The sequence below is a fragment of the Phyllostomus discolor genome, chromosome 1 (genome assembly GCF_004126475.2).
Source record: "Phyllostomus discolor isolate MPI-MPIP mPhyDis1 chromosome 1, mPhyDis1.pri.v3, whole genome shotgun sequence".
NCBI classification, from domain to species: domain Eukaryota; kingdom Metazoa; phylum Chordata; class Mammalia; order Chiroptera; family Phyllostomidae; genus Phyllostomus; species Phyllostomus discolor.
This window is the reverse complement of record NC_040903.2, coordinates 1,350,518-1,370,863: the sequence shown is the minus strand read 5'-3', so window position 1 is coordinate 1,370,863 and position 20,346 is coordinate 1,350,518. Positions and strand designations below refer to the sequence as shown.

General features: G+C 66.9%; 2 protein-coding genes across 2 annotated transcripts in view; one reads left to right on the top strand and one right to left on the bottom strand.

The window, feature by feature from the left end:
• GRK4 (G protein-coupled receptor kinase 4) overlaps positions 1–2,136 on the bottom strand; it is a gene marked incomplete at its 5' end in the record, with an annotated part of 37,789 nt that extends 35,653 nt beyond the window's left edge. The window contains 2 exons of the mRNA XM_036018242.1: positions 338–433; positions 1,734–2,136. Of these exons, the coding sequence (XP_035874135.1) occupies positions 338–433; positions 1,734–2,136 (499 nt within the window). The remainder of the gene's footprint in view (positions 1–337; positions 434–1,733) is intronic.
• A 290-nt stretch (positions 2,137–2,426) lies between these two features.
• Positions 2,427–19,797, top strand: NOP14 (NOP14 nucleolar protein). The gene is made up of 18 exons (XM_028503808.2): positions 2,427–2,826; positions 5,107–5,241; positions 5,711–5,852; positions 7,231–7,364; positions 7,725–7,859; positions 8,655–8,777; positions 9,025–9,156; positions 9,939–10,239; positions 10,987–11,117; positions 11,560–11,645; positions 12,570–12,705; positions 14,071–14,172; positions 14,631–14,784; positions 15,624–15,783; positions 17,473–17,620; positions 19,126–19,244; positions 19,359–19,514; positions 19,681–19,797. The coding sequence occupies exons 1-18, from the start codon at positions 2,632–2,634 to the stop codon at positions 19,778–19,780; spliced, it is 2,589 nt and encodes an 862-aa protein (XP_028359609.1). The 5' UTR covers positions 2,427–2,631; the 3' UTR covers positions 19,781–19,797.
• The last annotated feature ends 549 nt before the right edge of the window (positions 19,798–20,346 follow it).

Genomic DNA, 20,346 nt, shown 5'->3' with positions numbered 1-20,346 from the left:
CCAGCCCGCTGAGTCACACCCCTCGGGGCTGACACAGGTGTTGTCCGAGGGACCCCGCCCCGAAGTTCCATCAGCAACTCCCGTCCGTAAACTTGGAGACTGAGAAACCGTTAAGGGTGTTCACTTCTGGAGCCACGTACTTTACAACTCAGATCAGAAAACCCAGAGGGCTTTTTCTTTTTTTAATTTTAATCATTGTTCACCCAGAGGGCTTCTGCCAGAGAAGAGCCGTGAGGCGACAAAGAGACTCTGCCTCACAGTTTTAGAGACGAGCAGGGACTCGAGGAGGAACAGCAGCTCCCAGGCGCGCCCGGCCGGCACTGGCCCCTGGACTCACCGATGCTGTGCCGGAGCTCGTTGCACTGGCTGACGGGGGGCAGCTTCAGCAGCTCCCTCCAGTGTTTACTGCGCCCACTCTTCTTGTCGTGTCCTCCTAAATTCAGGGGGAAAGAGGCATTTGTAACTCGGTCAGGAACAGCCCAGTACAACAGCTACTTGTACGAAGGGCACTTCTCCACGCCAGGGAGCCCCTCCCTGCGGCCCCAAGAGACCCACTGCGGGTGAGCTCCCGCCACGGTCCTCCCTCAGGGCGCGAGAGCCAGGGCGCGGCTGCGTGAGACCATCGGCCCGGGGCCCAGAGCGGCTGCAGCCAGAAAACCCACTGGGACTCGAGCCCTGGCGAGCAGGGCCTGATGCACAAAGTAAGGGGTTTGCACTTGGAGGTATATGCTTAACCTTCTCTTTCCCGAATTGAACAAAATAACAGATGAGTCCCTCAATCTCCCGCTCTTTACCCAGTGTCAGTTCAGGGGGTAGCAGTGAAAGGGATACAAAATAAAGGTAAAAGCCACACCCGGCCTCACACAGGTCACAGTGCTCCCCAAGAAAGAATCACTGACCACATCCACATTCCCGGAGGGCGGCGGCGTGGCTCTGAGTGGGGGGGGAGAAGTTACACAGAAGAGGATGAAGGTAAACTGGACTCAGAAGGACGAAAAAACGGAAGGAGGAAAGGAAGCGAGGAGGGGCCCCTGCACAGAAGGCCGGCCGAAAGAGCACACACGCACGTTTCTGCAAGGGAAGCGCACTAAGGAGCCCCGGGGAGGGGGAGCGAACTAAGTGCAGTCAAGGAAACAGGAACGTCGGCTACTGTCGACACGTCGGGAACCACAGGGGTCATAAGCTCCTTGGAGAAACCCCATGCAACCAAAGTCCTGGGTGGGGCGGGGTGTGGCTCAGCGAGAGAGAGCACCCACGACTGCAGGTTTGTTAGCGACGCTCCGGGGGCTGAACACACCACCACGTGACAGCACAGCCTGGAACCGGCGGGACAGTGACACTCCACACCCGACCCGTCACGTGACCGGCCCCCGCCCCCTGCATCTGCGCCGTCAGTTGCCCCACGAGATGGAGTGGGTTCGAGTTTCCCGAGAGTTCTCGCACGCGAAACAATGTAAGCTTATCACTAAAGGTCATAAATTGCTCAAAAAGGTATTACCAAAAAAATCTTTCTTATAAAAAACAACAAACAGCAGTGACTTCTCGCGCCGTGTCACCCTCGGTCTAAAGCCCTCACGGCGGTCACGCCGCGCGCGGGGACCGGGCTCTCCTCTCGGTCCTTCCGAGACCGCCAGGCTCTGCGCCGCTGGCTGCGCTCCGCCGCCTGGCGGGCCCTCGGGGACAGGCACTGCCCGGCGGGGGCACTGCCCGGCGGGGCCCCGCGGTGCACCCACCTAGGCGCGCTTTCAGCAGCAGCGCGTTGGCCACCACGTTCTCCAACTCCTTGGCCCGCCGCCGCCGCCGCCGCCGGTGCCGCGCCCCGCGGGCTCGAGGCCCCGGAGGCGCGGCGTCCGCGCCCCGCTCGCCGGCCGACACCTGCACGCCGGGCTGCGCGCTGAGGCCGTGAGAGCGGCCCCGCCACCCCCACGGCCACCCCCAGCGCCGCCGCCTCAGGGCCCGCTGACGACCAAGCCGCCGCCGGGGCGGGGCGCGCCTCTGCCGCCGGCCCCGGGCTCTAGTGGGCACGGGGCGGGGGGCGCTGGCTGACCGGCCGCCGGGCTTCTCCGCGGTCACCACCGCCGCGCCGCGGTCCGGACTCGTGGCCTCATCGCCCGCGCTCCGCACGCGCAACTGTCCTCAGAGTCCGGCTCCCGGAGTCTCCGCCGAGACCGACCCTAGCTAGCGAAGGGATCCTGGCTCCCGGCGGCGACGGCTATCGCAGCAGCCGCCGCCGCCGCCGCCGCCGTTCCGCAGCGCGGCGGGCTGCCCGCTAACGGCTCCCAGAGCACGGACTCGAGCGCCCCCTCGCCCGCACCTGCCCGGCCCGCTGCGCTCCGAGGGCACTACAGCTCCCAGAGGGCCCCGCGCAGGGCGGAAGTCGCGCATGTGCCGAGCGTTGCATTCTGGGAGTTGTAGTCACGCAGCCGGTAGGCGAGGGGCTGAGCCGGATGTGTCTACTTGTTGCCTCTCACTTATCGCGACAGCACGGCTGGGGCAGTTCCCAGGTCTCCGCACGTGTTTCCCGGGGGGGTCTGCTGTCCGCCGACTCCGTAGGGCAGTTGCCTCGCCTCCTCCGGACCTCCCAGGCAGTGCCGCGGAGTCGGGGGCCTTGGGGTTCAGCAAGAGTAGGCCATGGGGAAGGCCAGGGCGATCGGGGCGCGCACCAAGCCCCCCGGGGCCCCGGCGGGAGCAGGGGTCCCCCGGACCAAGCCCAACCCCAACCCGTTCGAAGTGAAAGTCAACAGGCAGAAGTTCCAGGTTCTGGGCAGGAAGATGCGCCACGACGTGGGGATGCCCGGGGTGTCGCGCGCGCGGGCCATCCAGAAGGTAAGCGGGGAGCCGATCCCCGGTGGCCGTCCCCTGCCCGGGCCGCGCGTGCGGTCAGGAACGGCGCCTAACCCTACGGGTTCATTCGGGAGCGCAGCCCGCCTGCCATATACCCCTAACACCTCTCCTGGCCTCCTTGCCCCGGCTCGGCCGGGACCACCACACTCCCCAGCGTGGTTTTTGATATTCTTTCGGCGCAGCACAGGCTCGGGAACCGGCCGGCCGGTATTTGGGCCACAGGCACTGGCTTGCTGGGAGGGCTTGGGCTCTGGCTGTTTCCATGTGTCTCAGTCTCCTCGTCTGTAAAGCGGAGAGCAAGATAATAACTACATCCTGGGCTTTTGGGAGGATCAGATGTGTTCCTTTAACGTCCTCAGGACAGTGCCCGGCACAGCTGGGCTCCTGGAACACACCCAGTCGGGGAAGGAAGTCTGTACTACAAGGGGCCCACCCTCCAGAAGATAGTTCCGTTTGGGGGGGGTTCCCCCCATCCTATGTCATTTGGACCGTGTTTATCCTCGGGCCCCTACACTCCCACCATCTGGAATGACCTTCCCTCAGGGCAGCAGGCTTGGGGGGTTGGGCAGTGCAGGCTGTGGAATAGAGGCTTTGTGTCCGCCCCCCGTCCCCCCAGTTTTCTTCTTTCTGAAGTGGGACGACAACACACCCCCCTCTCCCGTGGGAGTGGTCGGGGTTAAGTCCGGCTGTGCACTCAGCTCACAGTGTTCTCTGAGTAGCAGTGTTCTCACACTCCCTCACAACCTGGCCTCCGTCTGCCGGCCTTGCTCTGCCGTCTGCAGCTCAGGTTGTCCAGAAAGACCTGTCTCGTCCCCCAGACCTCCCGAGGCCAGCCCGAGCCCCACGGCCCGGACGGGGTGGGGGCTCAGGCCTCCCGAGTGGGACAGGCACGCCTCCCTGCTCTGTGCTGCGGGCCTGGAGGGGCTGCCGCCGCCTGCGAGTGCCCCGGGGCTTGGCCCCCAGCACGCACGCAAGTAGCTGAAGGGCTGGGAACGCCGAGCTGTGGGGGCCACGGCCAACGTCCGGTGTGGTGGAGGGCATCATGCGGCCGGAGGTCCAAGAGCGCTGAGCCGTCGGAGGGACGGATGCAGGCCACCCGGTTGGGTCAGATCACCATGTGGGCAGAGGGGCAAGCAGGGCCGGCCAGGGAGGCGGGGGCCTTTGTGTCCACACCGGTCCCCAGGCAGCAAACGGGCGTCCTGTGTGTCCCCTCCAGTCCTCGGTGGCCCGAGAGTGGAGAGCGAGAGCAGGCTCCGTGTGGCGACAGCCGGGTGCCAGGCCCTGCTGCCCCCGCGCCCGGCGTGAGGTGCAGGGCAGCGCAGCAGCAAGTCTGTCAGGGCCGCCCAGCGGGACGGTTGTGTCAGGAAGGTTCTGCTCAGCCCTCCCGGCGATGGTCCCACTTTGTGCCCAAGGGCACGGAGACAGGCGCAGGTCTGCGCTGGGGGCCCCAGGGCAGCTCCCTGGGCCCGGCTCTGCACGGGGCAGCCCCCCTTGTGGGCACTTGTGGCCCCCTGAACGGCAGCCTGAGTCAGGGCCCCGTCTTCCCCCTTTCCCAGGTGAGGCGCCGGGGCAGAGAGCCTGGGTGGGAAGCGGGGGAACTGGCGAGGGTGGGGCCACACCAGCGGCAGCACGTCCGAGCCTTAGTGCTCGGGTGTCGGGGACCTGGAAAGGGCTGCGAGTAGCGGCTCAGACCACTGGTGAACCTTAGCGAGCGGGCAGATCTCAGAGACAGGGGCTGACTGACGCACAGGTGGACGCGTGCAGGTAACAGGCGAGGACAATGTGCTGTCGCCCTCTGTGCCGTCCCTGCTCACGGCACCAGGCTTGACGCGTGGCCCCTTCGAGCTCCCTGTGCCGATTTCCCGCCCTCTCGGCGGGGACCCCGTCTCTTCCAGCTTCTCCACCTGGAGCAGTGGCCTCTGCGTGCTCGCTCCGTTCTGCACCTTGCTTGCTGGCCGCCCCTCCCTTTCGACCTTCAGCACGGAACACGCCCTGGAGGGTCCCCTGGGGTCAGGCGAGGCCTCCTGGCCCCCTTGTCCGGCAGCAGCCCCGCCCGTTTCCCCGGGGTAGAGGTCGCTCTTCCCAGCTAGTGGGCTGGCCCTTCTGTTGGACTGTTGGTTGGTGTCGGTGGCCTGAGGCGGACAAGATGGCCAGGTGGCCGTGCCATCTCCCAGGCCGTGGGGGTGAGCAGGGTGTCCCCCGTGGAAGCGTTTTCCTCCGGGGACTGAGATCGCCACGCTTGTTCTGTGACCCGTGTTTCAGCGGAACCGGACTTTGCTGAGGGAGTACAGGGAGCGGGAGAAGTCCAACGTGTTCAGGGACCGGCGCCTGGGGGAGCACAGCAGCTCCATGAGCCCCGAGGAGAAGATGGCGCGGAGGTTCGCCCTGGAGCAGCAGGTACAGGACGGCCGGGGCGGGGGTGGGGGGGCTCGTGTGCACAGAAGGCAGGTGCATCTCCGCTCCTGCGGGCGCTGGCGCAGGGCAAGGGCCTTGGGTCCTGCCCCCGGCCCGGTGAGGCCGGAGGGGAAGCAGCCCCTGTCGGGCACCGCTGGGTGGATGGACACTGGGCCGGCGTGCACTGGGGTGGCGCGTCCTCAGGCCGTGAGCAGAGTGCTGCCGGGGGGCGTGCCCGGCGGGCGAGGCCTCGCGTGTGACGGGCCGCAGTGCGCCCTGACCCGCTGGCGGGCCGGGCCAGCCGCCTGGGGGCCCGGTTTGCGCCCGAGTCACCGCTCAGACGGCCCCGTGTAACCGTGAGGCTGCGCGGGCCGCGCTGCCACACCGCACAGGTGACAGGAAAGTGAGCGGCTTTTGCTGTTGCACGGGTGTGGAGATTTTAGAAAACTGGCGTCCTTCTGTCTCCTGTCAGCGGCAACACGAGAAGAAGAACATCTACAACCTCAACGAGGACGAAGAGTTGACGCATTACGGCCAGTCGTTGGCAGACATCGAGAAGCATCACGACATCGTGGACAGTGACAGCGACGCCGAGGACCGCGGGGCGCTGTCGGGTGAGGGCAGGGCCGGGGCTGGGGTGAGGGCGGGGGCGCTGCGTGGGACCGGCTTCCTGCCCATCCTGGAGGCCCTGCAGAGGGTCGCTGGGTCCCAGCGCCCACGTCACGGGGTGTTCTCGTTTCCTAACTCCGGCACTTGAAGAGGGGCAGGATCCGGCGTGCCCAGTCTGCTGGCCACGGACGGCCCAGGGTGGCTATGGGTGAGGCCCAACACAGAATCGTGGATTTACTTAAAACATTATGAGATGTTTTTAAATTTACTTACTTATTTTTAGAGAGAGGGGAAGGGAAGAAGAAAGAGAGGGAAAGAAACGTCAGTGTGTGGTTGCCCCTCAGGCGCCCCCTCCTGGGGACCTGGCCAGCAACCCAGGCATGAGCCCTGACTGGGAATCAAACCGGTGACCCTTTGGTTCACAGACCTGCACTCAACCACTGAGCCACACCAGCCAGGACATGAGATTTGTGTGTGTGTGATTACGTGTCACGATGTGTTTAATGTGTGGCCTGAGACAACTCTTCCTTCTCCCGGTGTGGCCCAGAGATGCCATTTGGTCAGACCCCCTGTGAGTGCAGGTGGGGGTAGATTAGAGGCTCCTGTGGGCTGAGAAGGTGCAGCAGCCCCTGTCTTGGCTGGACCTCACCCCCGTTCCCTTCAGCCGGGAGCTCGGGGGGGCCCGGGGACTGGCCCTGCTGCGAGTCCCCGGTCGGCGAGCACGCTGTGAGGGGACGTCAGTGTGACGGTCAGTGTGTTTGCTTCCTCCTCCTGAGTCCCCCCGAGTCCCCCTGCGCCCCCCGGCGCAGTGTGGTTTGATTTGAATGACCAGGTGGCAGCTTCCGCCAGGAGGCGTGAGGGGAGCCAGACGGGCCGGAGGGGCTCAGCCCTCGGTCACCGCCGTGAGGTTTGGGGCAGACTGCCTAACGTGGGGGCCCATTTCCGCGTCCCATGGAGAAACGGGGTTTCTAAAGGCATCTTCCCACTCGACGGCCCACGGTGCCGTGTTTCTGTCTTCCTGGCCCCCCGGGCGGCCGGGGGACGGTGGGTCTCGTGGGCAGTCAGTTGTAGGAGGTGTGAGACTGGGCGGGTGTCCGGAGCCCTGGGCACCTGCCCTCCCCGCCCCGCACCCCGAGGCTCCAGCTCCTCCCTGGTTTTCCTGCTGTTCGTTGACTGCTCGTTCACGAGGGTGGGACGCGGTTGAACAACAGGCCCCTTTGGGTGGAGTCTCCAGTCGCTGGGGCCAGGGCTTCCCTGGGGCGGCCCACCCCGGGTGTCTGAGTGCCGCTGCGCCCGGGGCCTCGGGCCCGCGTGGGCGTGAGGGTTCTCCGGGGTCCGTCCCCGGCACCGCACTCACAGCCGCGCACTCGGCTCTGTCCGCAGCCGAGCTGACGGCAGCCCACTTCGGAGGCGGGGGGCCACAGAGGACGTCGCAGCAGCCGGGCCAGGAGGGCGAGCGGCCCCGGTCCCGCAAGGAGCTGATCGAGGAGCTCATCACAAAGTCCAAGCAGGAGAAGGTGCGCGGTCACGGGAGGTTCCGGGGCTTCTTCCTTCCTCTCCGGGCTGCCTCTGCCGCTGCCTGTGAATTCAGTGAGAGCACTGGCTGTCTTCACTGCCCACGCTTGGCCGGGGTCTGGGCGGCTCTGTTGGCTGGGCGGTGTCCGAGTTCTGGTGCGCAGCACGGTCTGCAAGACACCGCTGCTCCTTACCCACAGAGAGTAGTTCACAGCGAGAAACTACCGTAGCTTTGCGTGGAGGGTGCTGATCGCCCGGGGCCCCTTTCTGCTGCCCACACGGCCGCGGGGGCTGGGTGGGGCCTGGAGGGGGGGGTGTGGGGCGGGGGGCTGACGGTGGGCGCCGTCTGCTGTGCTTCCCAGCGGGAGAGGCAGGCGCAGCGAGAAGACACGCTGGAGCTCACGGAGAAGCTGGACCGGGACTGGAGGGAGGTGCAGAGCCTCCTGGCTCGCAAGGCGCCGAAGCCGCAGGACGGAGACAGAGTGGAGAGACCCCAGGTGGGAATTGGGGCGGGGGCTGGGGGGTGGGGGGAGCCGAGGCCCAGCTGCCTTGACCTTCCTCCGCAGCAGAGGACGAGGTGGCGGCCAGGTGTCCTGGTCTCCGTTTCCGTCAGCACCTGAGTTTCTGCTGAAGTTTCGTCGGGTTACCTGGTGACGTGTGTTACCTCGGGGTGGAAATGGGCTAAAATTACCTCAACGCCTGCTCAAAAACAAAGATTACTTACTTAAAATAATCTCTATTCCTTCTTAAAGTAATCTTTGTTGCTTTATTAAAGTAATTTCTTAAATAAAGATTACTTCGGTGGGCGATCGTCAGACGCTGTTTGAATTTAGACATTTACCTGTTTTCCCTGCGAAGAGCACCCGGCTCCCCGCCCTTTCCTTCCGTCTGAGCCTCGGGCACGGCCGCGCGTGTCTGGAGCTGTTCTGGGGGCAGCGCAGCCCCCTCCAGCCATCGGGCCTCACCGTCGGGGCATCTTTGGGGGTCACTCTGCCCTTGCCATCGCCCAGGCTCTCTCCGTGTGGCTTCACACCTGCACCAGCGATGCCTGGCTTTGTGAAGGCAGGTGTATTTTGAGGAGGGCTCGCCAGAAGCGAAAAGTCCCGTCAGACCTAAAGGTGTGTGGTCCAGGCCGACGAGGACGGCTCCTGGGAGCAGGAGGAGGCCCAGATGTGGCCCCCCGCTCCGCCCGGGAGGGGTCTGGCCGCGACTTGAGCGTGCAGAAAGCCGCCTGGCAGGTCTGGTCTCATAACCACGCGGGAGTAACAGTGAGAGCCCCCTCTCCGCCCTAGCCTGACGCGTACGACGTGATGGTCCGGGAGCTGGGCTTCGAGATGAAGGCGCAGCCGTCGAACAGGATGAAGACGGAAGAGGAGCTGGCGAAGGAGGAGCAGGCGCGGCTGCAGCGCCTGGAGGTAGGGGCGGGGGCGGGGCCGGGGGGTGGGGTGGGGGTCGCTGGGGCCTGCGCCCCAGGTCTCCCTGCTTTGCCCTGTGAGCTGGGGTGAGGGAGTCTGTTTTAACCAGTGGACTTGTTTTAGGCTATTTAAAGTTTATGTGTATTTTACTGTAAGTTTTTTAAATTATAAAAGCAGAAAAGCTCAGGTAATCCCCGTGCTTGCCCGTGCCCGACGGGCTGCACACCTGACCTGTCCCCCCGCCCAGGCGGAGCGCGTGAGGAGGATGCTGGGCCAGGACGCCGGCGAGGACACGCGGAGGCCCACGCATGTGTCCGTGGACGACCTGCATGACGGCTTCGTGCTGGACCAGGACGACAGGCGCCCGCTGACCTACAGGGTGAGACGCCGGCCCTCCCCGCCTCTCCCCGCTGGGGAGAGCCTGCTTCGGGGCGTTTCACAGGCAGAAGGGGCGGGTCTCTGCAGCGGTTCCTGCAGCTCCGCCTCTGGGCGTGCGTGGTGCTCCAGGGCCCGGCGGGCGAGGGCATTGTTGCTGCCCCCTCGTGTGACTGCTGTCGCCCTCCCTGGGCTACTAACGAGCATCCAATCACCTGCTCGAACTCGGCCCTCACCGAGGGCCTCAAGGCCGGGCGCCCAAGGCCGGCGCTCTGAACACTTCTCAGGAAAACAGTTACGTGGCTAGCACTGCCCTGTTCACCCGTGAGCCCCGTGAGGTCCGCACCCGTGTCCCCTAGGAGTGGACACAGAAGGGTATCGGCTGGGGTGCTGGGCAGGCGGGTGGCCCGAGCTCAGAGGGGCCTGAGGCGGGGAGCTGGGCACTCACAAAACACTAGGCAATCGGGGGCACCCGGTCCTGCCACGCCCGGTGCCGCTTAAGTCCCGGGAAGCCCCTGCTGAGTCAGCTGCCCCCAGCCCAGAGCCAGTGGTCGGCTGCTGCAGACCCCACAGCGGCCAGAGCCCAGCATCCTGGAGGCGTGTGGGGGGGGTGTGGTCCCTGGCCCGTGTGCCCTCCACCTGGCTCTCACCAGAGCGGGGGGTTGGCGGGGGCGGGGAGGCCCCGGGCCGGAGGGCAAACGCAGCAGCAGAGGCATGTGCTGCCTGCAAAGGCAGGAGACGTGTCCCTGGAGCCGTCACGCCCGTGGTCTCCGTGCCCTGTCCTAGGACGGAAGGATGGACGTCCAGCAGGAGCTCAGCGGGGAGGCCGGGGACGGCGTGCAGGCAGAGGAGGAGGAGGGGCAGGACTCGAGCGAGGAGGACGCAGAGGACAGCGGGGGCTCGGACGGCCACTCAGACCTGGAGTGCGAGGAGGAGGAGGAGGAGGCGGAGTGCGAGGAGGAGGAGCAAGAGGGCGAGCAGCCGGAGCAGGAGCAGCGGCGGCGGCAGACGCCCAGCGGCCAGGCGACAGGCGGGGGTCGGGACGCCCGGGAAGCTGCCGGGGCCGAGCTGCCCTACACGTTTGAAGGTGACGAGCTGCCGGGGTTCCCTGGGCTTTGGGCTCGTTCCGACCCGGCAAGGGGCCTGCCTCGCTGGGGCTGCACTGGAGCGGGGGCCGGGTGCTCCTCTGGATGGGAGCGGGGGCACAGGCTGTGGGAGGCCTCGGCTGCAGGTTGGCGCGTGCGCCCCCTCCGTGCCCCCCGGCGCCAGAGCAGGCCCCGGCACAGCGGTGGCGGCCCTCGTCAGGTGACCACAGGCAGGCCAAGGGCAGACACGCCTTCCGTACCGTCGTCCCCCTGCTGCACGGAGACCCAGGACCGGGCACCGACCCCTGGGAGGGGCTGCCTGTGCTGAGCCCCGGGCCACCGCTCAGCCGGAGTCTAGAATGTTCTCTCCGGGGCACAGGGAAAAGTCGTCCGCCTCTGGTCGGCAGTCCCCCTCTGTCCCGTGACCCGGTATCCCCGGAGACGGTGTCCTCTGGGCGAGGCCGGCCCCTCCCAGCCCACGCGGCTGCCTCCCCTCGGCGTCGGGTGTTGGGCAGACCCCCCGCAGGGTGCGGGCTGCAGGCCCCCGTCCTCGGGTGCTGGGCGCCGCGAGCCAGCTCCCTCCGGCCTCCCTCCGGGGCGCGCGGGCGGCCCCGCTGTTACGGCACGCACCTCGGGCAGAAGTCAGTCACCCTGTCCCTTCCGCCCGAGCAGAGGGGGGAGCCGCCCTCCAGAGCCGGCAGTGGCGCTGGCTCCGAGCGGCTGAGTGCGGGGTGCGGGTGTGTCCGCAGCTCCTGAGTCCTCCGAGGACCTGAAGGCGCTGCTGGCGGGGCGGTCGGCGGAGCAGCAGCTGCTGGTGGTGGAGAGAATTCAGAAATGCCACCACCCCAGTCTCGCAGAGGGCAACAAGGCAAAGTTGGAGGTATGCCGGCGAGCGGTCCCGTGTTGGGCCGGGAGGCCCTCCCCTGGGCCGTGGGGCGGCCGGGCGCCGGGAGCTGCCGGCAGCAGGTGGGCCGGGCCCTGGGCAGCGTGCTGGGGCGGGCGGGACACCCCTCGCTCCGAGGCCCCGGCAGGACGGAAGAGGCCCGCACCGGTGCCCTCGCGTCGCCCGAGAGTCGGCCCCTGGCGGCCCCGGAGCGGCCAGGCCGGACCCCGGGGAAGCCGGCGGCGCTCCTCTTCCCTGTCAGAGGGGCCGCCGGCGGCACTGCGCGGGGCGGCACTCTCCGCCCCGAGCGCTCTCTCTCGGACCGGCTCCTCCGGGGCTGAGCCCCCTCCGGTGTCGGCCCACGCAGGGCCCGCGGGCGTCTGTGCTGCCTGTGGTTCGGTCCGGGCCGGCCCTGAGCTGCCCCCACTGTGCCCCCCAGAAGCTGTTCGGCTTCCTCTTGGAGCACGTGGGCGACCTGGCTGCGGACGACCCCCCGGACCTCGGCGTGGTGGATAAGCTGGTTGTGTGAGTGGAGGCGGGGCCGGGGGCCGGGGGTAGGGGGCCGGGGCCAGCACGTCCACCGGGGGCAGGGTCAGGAGGATCCGCGCCAGGGCTTTGACGGTTGGCCTGGCGGCGGGCCTCACGGGTGCGGCCACACCGTGGTCCCAACAGTGACAGCCCACTCAGCCTGCCGTGCCGCCCCCTGGAGGCGGGAGGCGTCTTTCGCTACAAAGTGACTCGGCAGCCCAGCCCCTTCCAATCTGTGTGTGGTGTGATGGCTGGTTCCTTGTGTCTTTGGCCCACAACGTGCTGAGCTCTGCTTGGGGGTGGGGGGCAGGGGACCCCGACAGCATCCCGATGTCACCCCACATCCGGGCCTCTGCGGCCCCCAGCGGGCAAGGGAGACCCAGGGCTCCACTGGGAAGCATGTCCCTCTTGTCCACCCGTCCCTGCCCTGCCCAGGGGTGGTGGCCGGTGTTGGACTCGGTGCACGAGAACCCAGGAGAGCAGAGCCCCGGGAGGTGGCTGCTGGCCCCACAGGAGTGGGGCCCCCCCGCAGCGGGGGTTCAGTGAGGGCGCGGGGGCTGGGTGGCGGGACCCGGTGACCTCCGCCGTTTCAGATGTGCTCATGGGGAGCTGCGAGTGCTTGGGGGTGCCCCACCCGGTCGGCACAGGCAGGGGCTCCCCACTCCGCACACCGAGTGCGGTCGTGTGGGCGTCCCTGAAGCACGCTTCCGGGGGTCAGCTGGCTCAGCACGAAGCCAGGCGGGCGGAGGGTGTGGGCGGGGCCAGGGGTGTGGGCGGGGCCAATGGACACGGGCCCGCAGGGCTCCAGGCTCCAGCGTGCATAGGCGGCAGCGGTGTCACAGGAACGGCCACGTGGGAGGGCGGGGCCGTCAGTCTTCCCCCGGGAGGGGCTCCGCGCTGACGGGTGTCTCCGACGCGCAGGCCGCTGTACCATCTCTGCCAGATGTTCCCCGGCGCTGCGAGCGAGTCCGTCCGCTTCGTGCTCCGGAACGCCATGCACGAGATGGAGGCGGCGGTGGAGGCGAAGGGCCGGGCCGCGTTTCCGGGGCTGGACGTGGTAAGCACCGCGCGCGCGCGTGTCGGCGGTGAGCTGAAGCGCGTCCCAGAAGCAGCCGGTTTGGCTGCGTGTGAACGGGCCGGGCTCCCCCTGCGCAGCACCAGGGTTTCAAGGCGAGGCACAGGGCGGGTTCACCCGGGGCCCTGAAGCCGAGGGAGGGCGGAGATTGCTCTCGTGTCTGGGGGTCCCTGAGAGTCGCCGGAACCGCCCTGTGCCGGCCGTGAGCGGTTGTGCCGGCCTCGGCGAGTTTTGCAAACATTTGCTTGGATACGCCGTTTTCTAGTCTTCGGTTGAAATGCACGAACGCCGGGGGTCAGAAACTTAAATACGGGCTCGTGTTGGTGGGTTTACCGGGCTCCCCAGACGCGGAGCTGAGCCGGCATCCCCAGCCCAGCGCTGGGGCTCCTGTCCCGGGGGCCTCCGCCCGCGTCCCTGCTGGGCCCCCAACCCCGCAGTGTCCGTGGAGGTGGCCTCTCCCCTCGTCTGTAAGTGGGCGGGCGGACAGCACGCCTGTCTGCTGCCTGGCCCGTGGCCGTCACCTGAGACAGAACAGCCAGTCACATTCTCAGCCGTCGCCATGCCTGTCCCCACGACGATCATGCTGCCCCCCGCCCTATCCCCTCACCCCCCACTCGGACACGTTCCCAGTCTCACTGCACCTGCACCGGTGCCTGAGCTGAACTTAGACCCTGGGGCTTTTGAGGTCTGGCTGTTGTCAGACACAGGCCTGGAGCTCCGTGGTCCGCTTGTCCCCCGATGAGCGGGGGCAGGGGACTCAGCTGGAGACAGCGGGGGCAGCAGGCGTGTGTGGAGGGTGGCTCCCCCAGCTCCCAGCTCCACCCCCCCCCCCCCCCCGCAGGCCTCAGTTTCCTCCTCAGTCTAGTGGGCACACTACACCGCCCCCCAAGGCAGGCGGGTGGGCTTGTCACGCCGCCTAGTGTGCTTCATGGGGCTTCCTCAGAGCCTACAGCTCCGAGCAGGATGAGCGCCCTGGGGCCCTGAGAGCCTCGGCCGAGTGCGCCTGAGCTGAGGCAGAAGGGGCGGGAGGTGACCTCCGTCCGACCCAGCCTGGCGGGCTGACGCCCCGAATGCCACCAGGCTCCCAGGACAGTGTGGCCTCCTCCCGCGCCCACTCCCGGCGGCCACAGAAGCCCGCACGTCTGGGAGAGCCCCGCTGGGCCTGCGGTGGGTGGCGGTGACCGCAGGCCCCACCCTGGCCACAGGGCCTCAGCACAGTGCGGTGTCCCGGGGGGTGCCTCTGAGTCTCGCCAGGGGTCAAAGCCTCTTCCTCTTGGGCTCCTGTCTAGGCAGCGTTTAAACCTCACCTTCCCTCCTCCAGTCCGTGCGGTCCCTCTTTCTTTCCAGCTTGTGTATCTGAAAATTGCCGGGATGCTATTTCCCACCTCGGACTTCTGGCACCCCGTGGTGACGCCGGCCCTGGTGTGTATGAGCCAGCTGCTCACGAAGGTGCGTCCCGCAGGTGGACGGGGAGGCTGCCCTGTCTGGGCCCGCGGCTGGCTCAGGGCCGTGGGTGCAGACTGTCGGGGTCCCGTGGGAGAGCTCCCTGGAAGGGTCCCTGGGGGCGACTGGGGAGCTGAGGCCAGCAACAGCCCCCGCTTCCCCCAGCACCCCGCGTCAGCAGCCCCAGACAGGGACGGGGTTCGGTTTAGCAGCCGAGGGCAACGGGGGATGTGACCCCAGAAACAGCCGTCTTGGAGGGGGGAGCATCAGGTCTGACAGGGGTTCTCGTGTCCTTTGGCTGAACAAAGCCCCGGTGGTCCCTTCGTCCTCCATGGGGCGTGGGGCGGGCCCCTCGCGCAGTCCAGCGCTCTCTGCCGGAACCTCAGCCGACCCCACCCCCCCGGGAGGGAGCGGGGACCCCGGCTACCTGGGGGCGGCGAGTCACGGCCCCGTCCCCCCGCCAGTGCCCCGTCCTGTCTCTGCGCGACGCCGTGAAGGGCCTGTTCGTGTGCTGCACGTTCCTGGACTACGTGGCCCTGTCGCAGCGGCTCGTCCCCGAGCTGCTCAACTTCCTGCTCGGGATCCTGTACGTGGCGACCCCAAACAAGCCGGGCCAGGGTGAGCGGCCCCTCGGGAGCGCTCTCAGGCGCGCGGCACCCGAGAACTGTCCTAAAGGCTTCTGAAAGCAGTCCGTCCTCCTCGTGTGGAGCGTGGGGTGCGGGGAAGGGACGGCGGACACGCACCCTGAGTCCTCCTGAGTCCAGAGCAGCGTCCCCCCTTTTCTCCGTGGGACGCACGCACGGCCCCGCCCAGAGGCCGTCGGACGCCGTGTGCGCACTGCGGCGGCCGGAGGCCACATGTGCGGGTCTGCACCACAGCACGCTCCGAGTCACAGGCTCCGGTCACTGATGCGTGTGCCCCGTCCCGCCTGGGGGGTGCCGGGGCAGGCACGGTCACGCCTCGGGGAAACCGGTGTGAATGGTGGCCGTGGTCAGGGCAGAGGCTAGGATGCTCTGGACAGGGGTCAGCTGCAGGTGGGGGCCTGCTGTCAGCCTTCTCACATCCTGGCCACCTCCCTGCAGGCCGCCCCTGTGCCCCCTCTGCTCTTCTGGTGACAGGGTGAGGGCCTGCCCCCCGCCCCTTCCCATCTCTGCCGGCCTCCACCCTGTGGGCCACTCACGAGTGCGCCCACGGACCCCCTCTGCCTCCTCGCTGTCGCTCTTTCTCTGTCGGTCTCAACCCAGCTCGTTCTCGTCCTGGGGCGTTCTCCACGGCCGGCCTCCCCTGTGAGGGCGCAGATGTGGCCCCAGCGCCCCCACCGGGGCCGTCGCCCCGACTCTGTGAGCTGAGAACCAGCACACTTCCGAGAGTGAGCCAGCTCGAGGCTTCGCTCTCGGCACCTCCCCCACGCGCCCAGTGACGCTCAGGCCTCTGTCCCTGTCCCGCTTGGAATGCAGGTTACACTCTGGTGCACCCTTTCAGACCTCTGGGGAGGAACTCGGAGCTGCTCGTGGTGTCCGACGAAGACGACACGGCCACGTGGCAGAGGAAGAGTCTGTCCCTCCGCTGGGCAGGCGGACAGACGGCCCAGACGGGGACGGAAGCCAACCACACCAGGTGCGTGCGGGCCCCGCGGAGCCGGGCGCCCCGGCCCCAGATGCCCAGGGTGGCCCGAGGGGTCTGTTGCGGGCGACAGGACCTCATGAGTGCAAAACCCCAGAAAGTCCACTGCAAAGCTGTGCCACCCGATAGCTGAACCCAACAAAGTGGGGGGACACGGTCTGCCGGCAGAGCTCAGCCGCCTCTGCGCGCCAGCAGGGGGCAGTGTAGATGGGGGTTACAGGGACGGAGAGAGAAAGGGTGGGACTTAGGAGTTAATGGTGGGGGAGGCTGTACCATGGAAACCACGAGGCACTGCCGGAGGAACCCAGAGACGAGGGGGACAGCGCGCTCGTGGCCTGGGGGTCAGAGTCACCCCCAGAGACGCCACGTGCGGCCCCGGCGTCGGCGCTGCCATTCCGTGTGCTCACGCACTCAGTCTGCGGTAGGAGGAGGGAAGGGCTGGGCTGTGGTTGTAAGTCCTTCTAGCCTCTGAGTTTTAAGTTCTAGAGTATTTGAAAATGTATTTTCTAAAGATTTTATTTATCTTTGGAGAGAGAAAGTGCAGGAGAAAAACATCAATCAGTTGCCTCTTGCGTGCCCCCAACTGGGGACCTGGCCTACAACCCAGGCATGCGCCCTGACCGGGAATCGAACCAGCGACCCCTTGATTCCCAGGCTGGTGGAACTGAATCCACTGAGCCACACCAGTCAGGGCCGAAGTTTTTTTGTTGAAAAAGTCTTTATTGTGGTTCAACATACGTAAAATTTATTGCTATAGCCACTTTTCCGTGTCCAGTTCAGCGGCATGGCCACCATCGCCTTCCTCCAGGACTTCCCACCGCCCATGCTGACACTCTGTGCCCCTGAAACGCTCCCCACCACCCTAGCCCCTGGGACTCGGGTGCACGCCCCTCCCCCCGCCCACCTCGCTCCCTCGAGTCCTCCGGGCCCATCCGGGCTGCACAGGGCTCGGGTCCCCTCCTCCTTGGGCTCAGTAGGGTTTCGTCACGTTTTGTGTGTCATCGCCTGTCGGTGGTCCCTCGGGTCGCCCCCTCCCTCCGGCTACAGTGGACAGCGCCGTTGTGATGTGAGCGGTGGGTGCGAGTGTCCCTTCGAGTCCCTGCTGTCAGCTCTCATGGGGACGCTCCCAGAGGTGGGACCTCGGGGTCACGAGGCAGGTCCGTTTTGAATGTCCTGAGGGCCCTCTGCACTGCTCTCCACGGTGGCCGAGTCCCGCCCAGGGTGCAGGAGGGTCCCCTGTTCTCCACAACTTCGTGTTGCAGTGTCTCTCTCTCTCCTTTTTTTTTTTTTTGAGAGTCCCCACAGTGGCCATTCCGACAGGCGTGAGTCCGTAGCTCGTTGTGGTTTGTATTTGCGTCCCCTGGTGACTGGTGACGTTGGGTGACATTTGGTGACAGCAAGCGCCTTCACGCGCCTGTCGGCCGTCTGTGCGTGCGTCTTCAGATCAACGTCCGCGCCCCGACGGCCGCTATTCCCGCGGGAAAACAAAACCACTTTCCCACTGTGGGCGCTGCTTTCAGAACGCACCCGCTGGGTGCGCAGAGCAGCTTGGAAGCGACAGGGGGCGCCGCGCCCCTGCGGTGGCCCGTTCGGGAGACAGGGGCGTCCCGCGGCCCCGCGCACGGTGGCCGCAGCAGCCCCGGTCGGGTCGGTCAGACTCGTGCGCTGGTGTCGCCCCTGCAGGCTGTCCTGCCTGGCCGTGTGTCTGGCTCTGGTGAAGCGCTGCGTGCTCCTGTACGGCGCCCTGCCCGCCTTCCACGAGGTCGCGAGGCCGCTCAGGGCCCTCCTGACGCAGCACCTGGCCGACCCCCGTCATCCCCCAGAGCTGCAGGTGAGGCTCCCAGAGACGAGGGCGCCGGGCGGGGCCCGCTGCATCCGTGTGGGGGAAGGGGCGGGCGGGCGTTTCTGTTTCTGTCCGTGGGCTGCAGCCCCGGAGACCAGGGACACTGCCTCTGCGAACCAGCGGCTGGGATAAGGGGGCGGCGGCGTGAGGCCACGAGGAGTAACCGCCGCCGGGCAGGGTCTGGACCTGGGTTTACCTCGCCACGTCGTGTGTCCCCTTCCGCCTGCCCCCTGACCTCTGGGGCCTGGGCACACGGCCCTCTAGTAGGGCCCCGCAGGTTTTCTGAGGACTGTCCACTGTCCCGAACAAGGTGACGAGCCGTGTGGGACCCCCCCCCACGTGGCCGGACGCTCCACATGGTCCAGCAAGCGTCTCAGACGCTGTCCCGCTGCTGCAGACCTGAGCCCCGCCCTCATCTCATACCCCGCCCCGTCTTGCCCCGGGCCCCGCCCCGCGGTCCCGTTAGGGGCGTGGCCTCTCTGGCAGCCTGGCTTCCCTTCCCCACACTCGTACTTTGCTGGGGGGTCTGCGCTCGGGCCCTCCCTCCACCCGAACCGCTCGCCTAGAACCGCGGACTCACCTCCACTTGTCGCGCCTCTTCCTCTCGGCGCGGCCACCCCTGCCAGAGGCTGTCTGCCCCCAGGATGTGGGCCCGCAAGACCCCGTGCCACCTCCCAGAAGGCTGAGGCGTGCCGCCTGCCTCTACCGGCACCACACCCTGGTGACATGCCGGGGCTCGCCCCGCAGTTCAGAGGGCAGAGCAGCTCCCCACCCCTGTGGGGTGCAGGCTGGCCAGGGGGCCACGGGGGTTCGTGGACGCAGGGTGAACTGAGCCGGCTGCACCTTACACGCAGTGTCCGCGGAGCCAGAGTACGTGGCCTTCAGAGGGGAGCCTCCAGGCGGGCGGGGGTGGCTGTGCCCCCGGTGCAGAGACCCGCAGTTCCGGGACACACCTGTGCGAGAGAGAGCAAAGGGACTGACGTCAGGGGGCTGGCTTCCAGAAGGTTCCTCAGAACCCTCAGCCAACAATCTCGGAAGGCAAGGCTGTGACGCAAGTGCCTTCACCGGCGGTTCTTTCTGCCGGAGCGAGAGTGGGGGCGGCCGTGTGGCCGGGCAGCTCCCCGGCCTGCAGCGTGCCTGTGAGAGGAATGGTCAGGCTCCTCTGGGCAAGAGGCAGCCGTCTTGGCTGCCAGGTGCTGGCTGCACAGACCACCCTCACCACCAAATGCTGGCACCCAGCATCCTCTCCACCGGCCTCAGACCCAGGGGACCTGCAGTCCTGCCCCGCTGGCTGGCGCACCCCACTCCCCCACCCACCGGGTGCAGCTCCCACCCTGCCGGCGTGTTCTGCTGTGAGCACAGCGTCTGCGGACCCCCCTCCTTTATTCAGCCCTTGAGGCGACCAGACTAAGGGGCATGAAGGGGACCAGCCCCGCCCCCCCCGCAAGCCCCTGCCACCTTCTCCCATACGGCACTGCACTCCCCTCTTCCAGGAGCTGTGTCGGAGCACGCTGGCCGACATGGACGCCCAGGGGAGGCGCTACCGGCCCCTGGTCTGTGAGAAGAGCAAGCCGGTGCCGCTGAAGCTGTTCACCCCGCGGCTGGTCAAAGTGTGAGTGCAGCCGCCCCTTGGGGTCTCAAAGGGGGCCCCGGGTCAGGGTGTGGGCCCACCTGCAGTCTTGGGCTGACTTGACCGGCCTCCTGGGTGCTGGCACCCTACTCTTAGGCTGGAGTTTGGCAAGAAGCAGGGCAGCAGCAAGGAGGAGCAGGAGCGGAAGAGGCTGGTCCACAAGCACAGGCGGGAGTTCAAGGGCGCCGTGAGGGAGATCCGCAAGGACAACCAGTTCCTGGCCCGGATGCAGCTCTCGGAGATCATGGAGCGGTGAGACCCTGGGGCGTGGGGCGCGGCGTGGCCGTGCAGAGCTCCTGCCGGGCCTGGGCCTGGGCCTGGGCCTGCGCGCCTGGCAGGTGCTGCCCCCCACCTGGCCTCCCGCTGCACATACGTTCTCCAAAAACCAATCAAAAAATGGTCTCTCTTCCTGTTTCAGGGACGCAGAGAGAAAGCGCAAAGTGAAGCAGCTCTTCAACAGCCTGGCTGAGCAGGAAGGCGAATGGAAGGCTCTGAAGAGGAAAAAGTTCAAAAAATAAACTCAGAGAAACGTTGTGTACTGAAAGTCCCGATGTTGGATCGGCGGCGTGGTTCCCCCATACACTTCGGTTCCCGTTCAGACATCCGGTGGAACGTGCTCGGCTCGGTCCGTGGGGCTCGACCGGCCTCGGCCAGCCGCAGGCTCTGTAGCGGGGCGCCCTGGCCGGTGCCACTTTCAGTTGACCAGGGGTGCTCGCCCTCGTGTGTAGCATGCCGTGTTATTTCATTCTGTGTTATGTTTTCCATTGTAAAGTGAACAAGTTCGCAAACAGTTCAGAGATCGGAGCAGGACACAGTCATGCGTGGTGACCCCGACGCCCTAACAGCCCCGATTGGACGGCCCTGGTTCAGCCATTATCTGATGCTTTGGGGTGCAGGGTCTTGGTTCTAAGCTGTGGGACGGGCGTGGGGGGGCTTCACTGCACCCACACTGCCCAGGAGGCTTACGTTCGGGGGCGGAAGGAGCTGGAAGCCGTGGAGGGTACGGCTGAAGTCTCAGGCTGGTGTAACCAAGAGCCTCAGGACAGTGAGCGTGCCGCCTGCTGGGCCCCGGAGGGGCTGCAGG

Coding starts and splice junctions, on each gene's coding strand:
- NOP14 (XM_028503808.2), top strand. CDS start 2,632: ATGGGGAAGGCCAGGGCGATCGGGGCGCGCACCAAGCCCCCCGGGGCC. Junction 7,860..8,654: donor ACAGAGTGGAGAGACCCCAG/GTGGGAATTGGG, acceptor TCTCCGCCCTAG/CCTGACGCGTACGACGTGAT. Junction 14,173..14,630: donor TGAGCCAGCTGCTCACGAAG/GTGCGTCCCGCA, acceptor TCCCCCCGCCAG/TGCCCCGTCCTGTCTCTGCG.